Below are 13,145 nucleotides of genomic sequence, written 5' to 3'. Positions count from 1 at the left end.
AAATTTATTGTATCAATTTTTCTATTTTCTTGACATGTGCATCCGTGGTCTATCTCTCTCTCTTCCTCTAGGGTGAACAACTTTTCTCCCATCCTATTTATTTATAGAGACAGGCAGCTTGAAACAAAAATGAAACAAAAGAAGAATACACTGTTTCTTGAAATGGTCACCCATCCTCTCGCCCTGCCCTCAGGGGCGAGCAGTTTACCTTGTCACTTACCCCCAAGCTTCAGGCATTCCCCATATGGGCCACCACATGCTGCAGTTCACCTGGGCAAATAACCAGGAGGTGAAAAGCAACTTGAAGGTTGAAGCGGGAACTACTTTGTTGCAAGTGAACTCAGCAGGAACTGAGTGAGAACTCAAAGTAGCGGACTCCTAAGGTACCAGAACCAGTTCTCTGCCAGACAGCAGAGGTATATATACCTAACTAATTACACACAGCTTGACTCAATTAACATCATCTAGATACAGCAGTCAACCAATAAGGAATCCTCATCATCTTAATGGCTCGCTGACGCTGCTTCATAAACCACTCCTCCTAGCAAACTGCCAGGTGCCATCTTGACTTGATTTGCATCCCCAACACCTCTCAAACAAGACTGAAATTCTGTAGAACACCTTGAGTCCTCCTGAAACTCTAGGGTAGGCCCTGGGTTCCATTGGCACTAGGAAAGACACTGAACTCCTCTGATACCCTGAAGAAGGTGCTCAGGATCACTAAGACTCTGGGGAAGGCCCTTAGCATCATTGTAACCTAGGAAGACTATAGCTTCACTGAGAGCCTGGAAAGAAAATGACACCCTCACACTCTGGAGAAGTTTCTGTGCACCACTGTAACCCTGGGAAATGCCCTGAGACTCAAAAAGATTCTGAACTGGCCTGAGCAACCCTGTGACCCTGGGAATAACACTGAACTCTACTGCTGAGATTTTCTAAGATCCTGGCAGAAACTCTGAGCATGGTAACCTTGAGGAACTACCTAATTCCAGTTGACATCCTGGGAATAGCATTTAATATGACTCAGACACTGCAAAAGGCCCTGACAAACACTGAGAGCATGGTAATGGCCATGAGATCCCCAGAAGCCCTAAGCAGGGCTTTTGGTTCTTGAAAAACCTGGGGAACATTCTGAACTGCACTGAGACACTGGGAATGTCTAAGATCACCCCTGAATACCCAAGGAAAGCAAAGATAACATTAAGACTCTGGGGAAAACACTCTGAGCATGACTGTGAAACAGGAGGAGACCATGAAACACACTGATGCCCTGGGCAAGGTGCCACACTCCATTGAATCTGTATGAAACGCTGTGAGGCTCTTTAGAGATCTGCAAAATTTTTCAGTTCCAGTGATACACTGGGAAGAGTTCTGCACCCAAATTAGATACCTGTGAAGACACTGAATGCCAAGAGACACTTTTGAAAGCCTTTGAATCACACTAATGGAAAACATATGAACATTCCTGAAATACTAAGGACAGGTCTGAGTCACACTAAATTTCTACAAATGGCCCTCAGTACTATGGATATTCTGTGGAAGGCACTGAGGACAAATAATGAGCATGAGAAAGCCATGAGCTTCATTTTTGATCTCAACAAGCTCTGAGACACAAGGAGACCCTGTGTAACTATATAACTCTTGTTATAGTTTTGATGTAAGGTGTACTCCAAACTTTTACACATGAGACAATACAAGAAATTTCAGAGGAGAAATTATTGTGTCTTAAGAGCCTTAAAATACTCACTGATTCAGTCCCCTCATTTGGATTAACTGAGTGGTCACTGAAGACTGTTGGGGTGTGGTTGGAAGAGTTGGGACTTTTGGGACATAATTTTCTGGTATACATTTTGTATCTGGTGAATGTGAGTTTCTTCCCTCTGCCACACCTTTTCACCATTCTCACAAGGGGGAAAATTTGAGATGTATGCAGTGGAGGGGAGAAATAAAGGATGTCCATGCACTTCTGCCCCTTTCAATGCTTTTTTTATTCACTCAAATTACTCACGACAATTTCATTCTATAGGTTCTTAATCAAGAAAATGACAATCCATAATGCTAGACACTGCAATACACATAATCAATTCACAGCAAACAATTCTAGATTAATTAATTCCCAGCAAACCATTTTAGATTAATTCTAAGAATTGCAAAAAACACTTAATCATGATAGTCTAATGACAGACATTTCCTCTGCAAGCCTTAGGCTTTAAGTCCAGCAGATGCACTCTCACTCAGACCCAATGATCAGGTCCAGAACCAAGGCAGGCTTTTCCTGGCATGAAGTGGATGACCAGTTGAGGAGAAGGGTCGTAGAGAGAAGTTGTGGCTGTCACCAAGGTCCTGATAAGGTGGTAGAGTTTGAGAGTGGTGAGGATCACGCAGAGGCTCAGGAAATGATGACAAGTGATGGGATGTCAGGTCCACATCAGGCTCTCCATCCCGAGTGCATCCTTGTTTTGGCTGGCTGAATTCCTGTTCATTTGGTCTATTATTTATACAAAATTTGGGAGCTTTTAACTACCCTTTCAATCCTTATCAGCTACCACCAGATTTCTCAGTGACATCATTTACCTTGCAGTCAGAAACATCTGGTCTGGTGGTCTCCACCCTGATGATCTCTCAGGTTCCTCTTAACAGGACAGCCTGCCAGGGGCTTCACTCTGTTTATCAGGGTGAGAAATGTAACTTTTTTGTGGCCACACTGCAGGGTTCTGTGGGTGTGCCTGATGAAACTGCAGGTTTCAAACAGGAATTTTTAAAATGGTGTTGCTTAGGCTCAGGCCTAAGGCCATCCTAACAACCATGATGTCCTGCCTCACCTTAGTTCTGAGGTCTGGAGCCAGCCTTCTATGGACTAAGACATCTGAAGCCATGAGCCATCAAATAAACTTTTCCTCCCCTGAGATTGTTCTGGTGGGTTATTTTAGTAAGAGTAGTGAAAAAGCTGACTAAAACATACATTGGTATCAAGAAGTAGGGTAATTTCTGTGACTAAATACTTATAAGACTCATATTTAATAACCATTTTGAGCCTTTTGTAATTGGTGGGAGAAATTTTGAGAAGTTTAGCAGTGCAAATGGAAATGCTTTGTTGTAAGCAGAGATAAATGGCTGATTCTGGTGGGAGCTCAGAAAACCAGAATGGCAACAGGACACCGGTCAGTGAAGACCAGGCTCAAGAGGGTTTAGAAATGGAGGAAATTATTAAAATTTGGAGTTGAGGCCATTCTTGTTATGTTCTGGCTGAGAAGTGTCTGCATTTTGCCCACGTCCTGAGACTTTCAGTGGGGCTGATTTTAGAAGCGGTGGACTTTCTTTTTATTTTTTCTTAGTTGTAGATGAAGACAATACCTTTACTTTTATTTATTTATTTATTATTAATGTGGTGCTGAGGATTGAATCCAGTGCCTCAAACATGCTAGGTGAATGATCTGCCATTGAGCCACAACCCTAGTCCTAGAAGTGACTTCCTTATGTGGTACAAGAAATGTGTAGGCAGCATAGCATTCAGACCATCACATAGATATTGCTGGCACCTTTTGTCAAAATTTATTGTATCTTCAGGGGCAGAAAGCCGGGCAGAAATATTTGGAAAAAGTTAACTTGAAAGTTCATAAAACTAAGGCAAAGGATGCTGCAGTTGTTAAAATTATTACCACCAATACAAAAATGCTAAAGACTTTGAACAGAGACAATAAAAAAGATGGCTTAAGGGCTTCTCAAAATCTATCAAGTCTACACTCATCTCAAGATCCTGGGAGTAAAGGTGAAAATTTCCTTAACAAGATACCAGAGGGAAACCTTCTCACCCAAGGGGGCCTAGAAAGTGTTTTCCACAGGCTCTGCTACGCAAACACTCAGAGGCTTCTGAAGCCAGGGTCCCTGGAGGCTTGGTTATTGCTCAACATGGTGGCAGTCCTTGGGACCAATCATGAGGTTATTGTTCTGCATTAATGCAGGATGCTGGAGTTAGGGATTTATGGAGGCTTCTTCCTTGATTTCAAAGGAAGGCCTGGGAAACCAAACAAAGCACAAAAAGATTGGAGTCCCTGCTGGCACCTGAGAAGTCAAAGTCTGCAGATATGAGGAGGAAACTGAAGCTGCAGTGGAGACAAACCCTCCTCATTAAGAAATGCCAGTAACATGGACATCATTCTTGGAAAGCTGCAGGAATTGAGCAGAGACAGGCCCACAGAACAACCACTTGGACTACAAGCAACAAGGCCACAGGGGCAGGGATACACAAGACCTTTTGGAAGAACATCTTGATGCCATGTGTTTCAGATGTGGACACAGAACTAGAGGTCCTGTTTGACCAGCTGTATTTTGGTCTTCTTCTGATCCTATCCCTTCTTTCTATGCCCCTAATTTTGTGAATAAAAATGTTTACTTCGTACCTATTATAAATTGGGTAATTGTAAATTGCTTTTAATTTTATAGAAGCTCACAATTAAAGATTGTATTGAGCCTCAGAGAAGACTTTGGACTTGAACTCTAAGCAGTCTTGGAACTGTTGAGACTATGGAGAGTCTTGGGAATGAACAAAATGTACTTTGCATTGTGAGATGGTTGTGAGCTTTGGGGGCCAGGTGTGGAATATTATGTTTAGGATGTGGGGTGTCCCCCAAAAGCTCACATGTGAGATAATGCAAATGGTTCAGAGAAGAAATGATTGGATCCTAAGAGCATTAATTCAATAAGTGAGTAATTTCTCTGATAGGAATTAACAGAGTGATAACTGAAGGCTGATAGAGTGTGGCCAGAGAGGTAGGACATTGGGGGAATTTCTTTGAGGTATATATTTTATTTTATTTTTATTTTTTGTAGTTGTAGATGGACAGCATGTCTTTATTAGTTTATTCTTATGTAGTGCTAAGTGTCGAACTCAATACCTCATGTGTGCAAGGCAAGCACTCTGCCCCTGAGCTACAACCCAAGCCCAGGGTATATATTTTATATCTTGTGAATGGAGTTTCCTTTCTTTACTTCCTTTTCATCCTGTGAGATGCTTCACTCTTCCATCATGATTTCTGTTTCACCTCAAGCTCTGAGTGGTGGAGCCAGTCTTCTATGCACCAAGACCTCTAACTGTGCACCTTCAAATAATCTTTTCCTTCTCCACAGTTTTTTTTATTCATGTCCTTATATTAAACCAGCAAAAAAGCTGACTAAAACAACTAGACTTAGATGCTAAACAAGTCTCCAAACCCCACTGAGAAGCTATTGAAGGCCTTTAGCCTGGGAAGATGAAGGGACAAAAAACAAAACAAAACAAAACAAAAACAAAAACAAAGATTTGTAGATTCCCTGGGACCCTATAAGCCATTGGGGTAAGCACTGAGCCACACTGAGACCCCAGAGAAAGCCTCGAGCTCACTCTAAGAAGCATTGGTGACCCTGAAATCCACTGACACTGCAGAAGGCCCGGAGCACCACAGTGACAATGGAAATCTCCCTGAGTTTCAGTCACACACTGGGCAAGAAATTATTCCCCACTGAGACACTGGCGAAGGCCATTCTTTATCCAAGATACTGTGGAAGAATCTAAGTACCACTAGATAATGTGCAGAGTTCATTAAGCCACTGAATCAGTAGGATAGGCCCTAGGCCTCAATAAGACTCTTGGGAAGGCCCTGACACACAGTCAAACACTAGGGAAGATGCTGAGCACCACTGTGATGCTGGGAATAAAACTTAGCTCCATAGAGACCCTGGGCAATGCCAGGATTTATTGAGAAATCCCTAAAGAGGCTGGACCCAGTGATTCCTTTGGGAAAATTCAGATCCTTGCTCTGAGGCTGGAAGAAGGACTGAACAAAACTGACACTCTGAGAATAGCACTGAGCCTCATGGAGAACATGTAAAAGATCCTGAAGACACAGAGGACTCTGAGGATGGCTCTGAAACTCCATGAGCCCCAGGAAAAATCAATAAGGCCTATTGAAACCCCGTGAAGTTCCTGAGTGTAGTGGCACCCCCTCCTCCACCAATGAATCTTAATTAAGCTTCTCCTGATACCTTCAACATATGTGTTCTTATTAACAGAATATCAGAAAAAAATTTCTGAAAAAAAACCCAAATGTGGTTAGACTTCCTATTTCCTGTTACTCTGTCTCACAAAACCTAAGTTTGGCAAAAAACTTTGTGATGTTACTTCTGGTTTTGTAGTAAACAATATAACCTCTGACTAACCTAAAAAAAAGTGAGACAAAAGCACTCTCTATGAAGTGAAAGAAAAAAAAGATACTTTTGACTCCAGCAAAAGTGGAAATCCAAGCCCCTCCTCCCAGTGGGTGTAAAGTTCAAAGGGTTTCTAGACTCATGGTTCAGTGGAGGAAATTTTAGGATATAGCCACACTCTGAACCAGCTGTCGCCAATAAACTACCTTCTGCTAATTCCTCTTGTGTGCAGCCTCATCTGTCCTGCATCATTTGGCAATCCACATGGGATGGAAATGGTGAAGTTGCCTCTCTTGTCTCTGGAGTCTGGGATGTTGGAGGACATCGCTTCCCCTTAGCACACCACAGAGGCAACTCTGACTGAAGGAGGAATGACTTACCTGACATCTCAGAGCTGCCACCTGAAGCACAACAGAACCCATAAGGATCCAAGAATAGGGAACGTGGAGCACCACCTGACCAAACAGGTAGGTCCCAGATTCTTTAATCATATCCCATCTGACTTCAACCAAGAGGCCCACATAGGTGGGAGAGAGGCTTGTTCAACATCTGAGGGTCCTGAATAACCTCCAAAAGGAGTTGGAGTCAAAAAGGATCCAGGGAGTTGCCTAGTTAGTCTCTGTTTGGGGTCAGCAATCATAGGGGAAACCGTGACTCCCTTTTTGTTGCTTAATATAGGGTTTTAAAATGTTGCTCTGCCATTGTTATGGCAAGATTGCAATAAATCACTGAGTCTGTCTTAAGCAGGAGATGTAATATTTATTCAACAGCTGGTAGTTTGGATTTACCAGCTGATACGCTAAGGGGAAGATTGCAAGTTTATACTCTTCAACCCCTCCAAGTGTTAGAGTACAGCTTTATAGTCCAAAACCACATTAATCATAAGAGGCTCTTGCTATAATTCAAACTGAACAAACAACATGATATCTAAAATCATAAGCACAAGGAGAAGAAAGTCAAATGACCCCATTTGAGTAACAGTTAAACAATGGTTACTAACATCTAGACAATATTTCTCTGACAGGGTACTGTCCAAAAAATGGGAACCAGAATAATTTTATATTGTATAAGAACAGAAAAAAATTGTTTCTAAGCAGGGTGTTCTAAGAAGGATCAGGATGGTAGAGGCAGAATTTTCTCACTTACATGACATGGAGTCTCAAGATAAAATGGATTCTGTTTGGTCATTGCTCATACAGCCTGGCCCATAACACCATGTCTGTGTGAAAGTGTAAATGAGACAGAACAGGGAAGATTTCAGACCCGACCTGTGTACAACGTGACTGCTAAGTCCCAATTCATGGTTCCATGGAACCTCATACAGTCTATGTCAGAATTGCACCAACGAACATGTAGGTGGAAGCTACAGGTTGGGGGTTGATATGGGCCCACAAGGCTAAGAGGACCTTAAGACCCTAAGAAGAAAAAGGCTGGAGATGGATTAAGTAATTCTTGTGATAAGTGTGTGACACTGATGCAAGGTAGAACATGGGAGGCAAACAAAGTAACTGAATCCTTTAAACCCCTTGGAATGTCTGTTGTGAAACATTAAGAAAAGTGTTAGGGGAGACTATGGGTGAAATTTACTCAGCAGTTGTGTTCTCTCTGTGAATTAGACTGGCCAAGCTTAGATGTGGCCACCAGGAGGATCTTTCATTAAAACTCTCATTGCTAAAGTCTTTTTAATAGTTGTTGTAACCCCTGGACACCCAGAATAGTTCCCTTGATTGCTGGAAAGACCTAGAAATACCCCCCTTGGTTGAGAACCTGTCTAGATAGACAATTCAAATTGATGTTAGCTCAGATTATACCACTCTCTAAGACAACCCAAAAAGGCAACTAAGCAGAGAAAATCTGACAAAGAAAAGGCAGAAAAAGAACCAGTTTTGCCCAGTGAGTCAAAAGAGAACCCACCTCCTTACATGCCACTCTACCCGACATTGTCAAGACCACCAAGACAATGGGCAGTGCCCTCAGCCCCCTCATTTCCAGAAACCACATAATAGGTCCCAGATGCACAAGGCAACATCAAAGTCTATGCCCATGCCCAGTTCCCCAACACAGACTCAGGGTGGGACCCCAGAAAAGATGAAGACCTCCAAAAGATAAAGAGATATCAAGAACTCCTCATAGGAGGCTTCAAAGAAGGGGAAGGAGAGCCCTAATCATGAACAAGATGTCAGAAGTTCTCCAAAACCTGACGAAAGGCCCAGTCAGTTCTATGAACAACCTTGTGAAGCCTCTGACTCTTCACTCCCTTTGATCCTGAGGCACCAGATAACCAGCAGGTGGACAACACAATCATTGTGGGACAGGCACACAGTGACAGTCACCCAAACTACAGAACACTAGAGGGTTTTACTGGGAAGAATGCCAGTGAGCTGTTTGAAGTGGCCACCACAGTGTTTGTCAATCAAGACCAAGAGACCCAGCAAGAAGCAGACTGAAGGATGAAGGAGATGGTTTCTCCTTGCAGCTGCCCTTACTACAGACCCAGGAGTCACCCAAAGGGGCTCCCACCAGGACAAAGCCAAAACAAATATTAGAATCAGGACCAGATGCAGGGATGAAGGATGGTCTGGACCAACCTCCTCACCCGGAGACTAGGCTGAGACTAAACCAATGCACCCACTGCCATCTAGAGGGCCACTGGAGAAATGAATACCCCACACTGAAGAAAGCCAACTGGGTTCTTGCTACTCTTAACAGGATAAGTGAGGCCAAGTCCTTCAAGGATGATACCAGCCCTTCAAACGTGTCCCTCATGAATCTCATGACAAAGGCACCCCTATGATGGTCATGGAAAATTTTTGTGGGATTTGAGGACTTTGGAAAATTATGATGAGGACTAGGACTGACTGGGCTCCACCTCTTTGGGCACCCAGAAACCTATGGGCCCAACACTTATAGGGGACAAACCTATGAAATTTGGTGAACACTGGGGCTCACCATTTGGTTGTGACCCAACCTGTGGGCCCACTTTCAAAGAAAGAGACCACAATTGAGATGGCCCCAGGAAACAAACTCATCATTCTTTCCTGTTATCCCAGCATTTCCATTTAGCAGGCCATGATTACTCCATGGCCTGCTAAATGGAAATGCTGGGATAACAACCAGAGAAGATGGCATAAAAGGAACACAGCGGCTTCTCACTCTCCTACTTAAGTCTGGTTACAAAGTTTCAAAAAAGAAAGCCCAGATCTGTCAAGAAAAAGTCAAGCACCTTGGTTTCTGTTTGACTCAGAGTCAGTGGCAACTAGGCTACAAGAGGAAACAGGTGACCTGCTCAATTCAAGTCCCTTCAACCTGCTGTCAAATCAGAGATTTGCTGCTTAATTCTGCTGTGTATGGATCCCAAATTTTTCAATTATGGCAAAACCCCTCTATGAAGGCACACAAAGTAAAAAAGAGAATCTGCTATTTGGGGGACCAACAAAAGGACTTTGAGGACACTAAAGAAGCACTCACCAATGCACCTGGACTAGGACTTTCTGACCTCACAAAGCCTTGTTCCTGTATGTCCATGAATGGTAAGGAATAGCTGTAGGGGTCCTGACTCAAATGCTGGGAACATGGCACATCCAATGGCCTATCTACCTAAACAGCTGGACTCTGTAGCCCAAGGCTGGCCACCTTGCTTATGGGCCCTTAGAGCCATGGCCCTTCTGGTGTTGGAAGCTAATAAACTGGCTATGAAACAAGAATTAGATGTCCGTGTTCCTCATTAATTTTGCCATTATAAGAGTACAAAGGATAATATTGGCTGAATAATAAAAGATACCAGGGCGTGTTCTGTGAAAATCCACATAGCCATGTGTAAGTTGTCTGGACTCTAAACCCAGCAACTCTGTGCCTATCACAACAGGACAACCTATTACAACTGCACTGATGTCATGGGTGAAGCGTTCTCCAGCAGAACAGACCTGACAGACAAGAGCCTAAATAACCCTGATGCAGAATACTTCAGAGTTGAGAACAGTTGGAGACAGCCCTGAGATTATACTCAGAAACCTTTGGTGGCTCTGAGGATCAATAACACAATGTGGAAGGCCTTCACCACCACTGTGACAATGGGAATGTCCCAGAAGTTCAGTGACACACTGGTAAGACACTAATCCCCACTGAGTATTAATGAAGGCCATTAGTTATCTAGAATACTGTAGAAGAATCTAAGTACCACCAGATATTTTGAAGAGTCCTTAAACCTGCTGAAATAGAAAGGAAAGCCCTAGTTCTCACTGTTACTCTTGGGAAGGTCCTGACATAAAATGAAATCCTGGGGAAAATGCTGAGCACAACTGTGATGCTGGAAATGGCACTCAGCTCCCAGAGATTCTGAGCAATTCCCTTGGATTCAATGAGAATCTCTGAAAGATCCTGAACCTACTATTTGCTTGGGAAAGATTCAGAGACTAATTCTTAGGCTGGGAGAAGCAGTGAGCATCACTGAGATCCCAAGAATAGAACTGAGCCTCATAGAGAAGGTGTTAAAAAAGGGAAAGGGGACTCTGAAAATAGCTCTGAAATTCATTGAACCCCTAGAGAAACAAATGGCACCTATTGAGAACCTTCAGGAAGGCCCAGAGATCTTACAGACCTTGGAAATGGTGCTATGCTTCAATAAGAATCTGGAAAGGCAATGCAATGACTGAGATTTTGGGGAAGGCCATGCATACATCGTCAAGCTAAAGAAGATCCTTAGCCCCCTAATACTCTGAGTAGATTTTAAACACTATTGAGTCAATAGTAAATGAACTTATCCTCTCTGAGATTTTGTAGGAGTTTAGCCTTATTCTAAAACCTGGGCAATAATCTGAGCACCATGAAGACCATGAGGACCTTTCTAAACATGATTGAAATTCTGGAGAAGTCCTTGGGTTCTCCTGAGGCTGTTAGGTAGGCCCTGATCTTCTTAGATGCTAGGGTTGGCCATGAGACTCACTCATACTAAGAAAATACCTAAGATATTTACATACATTGAAGAAAATCCTTAACATCATGAAGGGTCAGGGGCATGCACTATGAATGACTGTGAACATGGCAATGTTGCTAAGCTCCAATGATGCGTGAGAAGGCAAAGAACCCAGTAAACTTTGAATATTGGGGTGCACACATCTATAACTCTGGAGAAGGTCCTGAGACTGTAAGGAAACAAAAGGAGATGGAAGCAAGATGCAGAGGCAACATGGCTGCTTGTCTAAGCAGCTGTCTTTATTTATACTGATAGGTTACATTAGCTCAATGCACCATTAGTACATTAGATGTTCTGGTTGAGCATGCATTAGTTATGGTAATAGTGTCTGGGAGAAACTGCAGAATGTTCCAGCTGTGGGAAACAAGACACCTCTTATTCTCTGGGAGTTTGCTCACCAGAGACACTTACTGTTTAGCACATTTCCACAGTCACACACTTATAGCTCCTCCTTTTTTGTTTTTGTGGCCTTTTGGATGGATTACATTTTTAAAAAATAAACATTTTTTTTTTGTTTTTCATTTGGTGGAGGTAAAAAATAGGATAGGCTTCAACAACAACAAAAACAAAACGACAATCCCAATATTAGTAAACAGTCACCTATAACTAGTTGTTTAATCCAAGTAAGATTGGTTAATCACATGGTTAACCAATCCAGTATATGTAAACTTTCATAATACTGTTGGACCTTTTTAATGATGTCTTTAAGGTAATCTAACTCTTTTGAAATGGAGTTATTATTGTCCCTTAAATTAAAGCAAGTCATACTGTTATGATCATTACACCTTTATAACGTAATAATAATAAATAATCAATTGCAGCCCAATTGAAGAATGACTTAATGATTTTTTGTTCTTCATTTAGCATATTGATTTCCATAGAGTTATGATCATTACTTTTCATCCTATCACAGGCCAATTTCATACTTTGTTTGTAAGCTGTGACAGTCAATCCAATGAGTACAAAATTATGCAAAAGCATAGGATATATATGAAGGGGCATATATTTTAAAAATGAATACATTTTTAAAAGAGTAGGTTTGCCCATAGTGTCAAAGCAGAGTAATAAATAAGAAATGCAAACATGTACCTTTTCAGACCTATGGGCACTGGCTCAAATGAACGAAGAATGAGTCTTAATGGAAACATGGAGAAAGCAAAAAGGATGAAAGGCAAAGAAATGGATAATGTCCATTTCCCAAAGTGCATTAGAATGTAGGCCCCATGGATTTACAGATTCCCACATGGGGTCCCAGAAGGGCATACAGTGAGAACAGTTATTGACAATGGCACAAGCCTGTTGGGAAGAAATGGAAAACATATTCATTAGTGAGTGATGATTTTGATGAAAATAAAATAAAAAATAAAGGGACCTCACAGGTGTATCTCTTCTGTTACTTTCCATCAGAGGTCCAGGAATTTATCATTAATAAAAACAGATACTACCTGCTTTGCTTACCTCCATCTGTATACAACATAAACCTAACTACAAGAGGAAGGGTAGAGATAAAGTCGTGACATAACAGAGACTCAACCATCATAAAACATGTGAAAAGAAATTGGTGCTAAAATAAAAAATCTGTTAATACAACTTGATAGTAGGAGAAAAATTGTAAGTATTGGAGATGTATAATATTTCCATAAGTGAGATATAAAACATGAATGTCCATGCCTGTTAAAGATAAAAATTTTAGTGCAACCATCAGCCGTTAATGATGCATATGTATCAGCAAAAGGCAGAACATTCCAGCCTAAAAAAATGAGGAGAGTGTAACCATTCTGATGTACATAATTAGCAATTACTGATATAAAGACATAAAGTTTTCCAACAAAAATTAGCAACAATAATGACACTTTTGATAAAGGAGGTCAACTCACCATTACTGGCAACAATTTTCTGTTAATGTATTGTAGAGCTTAAAGAAGGCAGTGTAGTGTTGTTTCTTTAACATCTAGAAAAATGAGAGAGCATATTAATATTTAATGGAATA

General features: G+C 41.7%; 1 protein-coding gene across 30 annotated transcripts in view; it reads right to left on the bottom strand.

Annotated features, from left to right (window-relative positions):
* LOC110597052 (uncharacterized) overlaps nucleotides 1–13,145 on the bottom strand; it is a 268,944-nt gene that overhangs the window by 131,136 nt on the left and 124,663 nt on the right. For 4 of the 30 annotated variants that reach the window (XR_013437311.1, XR_013437316.1, XM_078045356.1 and 1 more), the window contains one exon: nucleotides 11,357–13,106. The exons of 23 other annotated variants lie outside the window; for them this stretch is intronic. Coding sequence is in view for 4 of the 7 variants with exons in the window: in XM_078045356.1 (XP_077901482.1) it covers nucleotides 13,035–13,106 (72 nt within the window). In the remaining 3 variants the exon portion in view is untranslated. Of the gene's footprint in view, nucleotides 1–1,970; nucleotides 2,489–2,574; nucleotides 13,107–13,145 lie in introns of those variants that run through there. 3 more of the 30 variants (XR_013437314.1, XM_078045354.1, XM_078045355.1) reach the window with 3 other exon arrangements.

The sequence above is a fragment of the Ictidomys tridecemlineatus genome, chromosome 4 (assembly GCF_052094955.1).
Source record: "Ictidomys tridecemlineatus isolate mIctTri1 chromosome 4, mIctTri1.hap1, whole genome shotgun sequence".
Taxonomy (NCBI): Eukaryota; Metazoa; Chordata; class Mammalia; order Rodentia; family Sciuridae; genus Ictidomys; species Ictidomys tridecemlineatus.
Note: the sequence above shows the minus strand (reverse complement) of the source record. Positions and strands in the feature narration are given on the sequence as shown.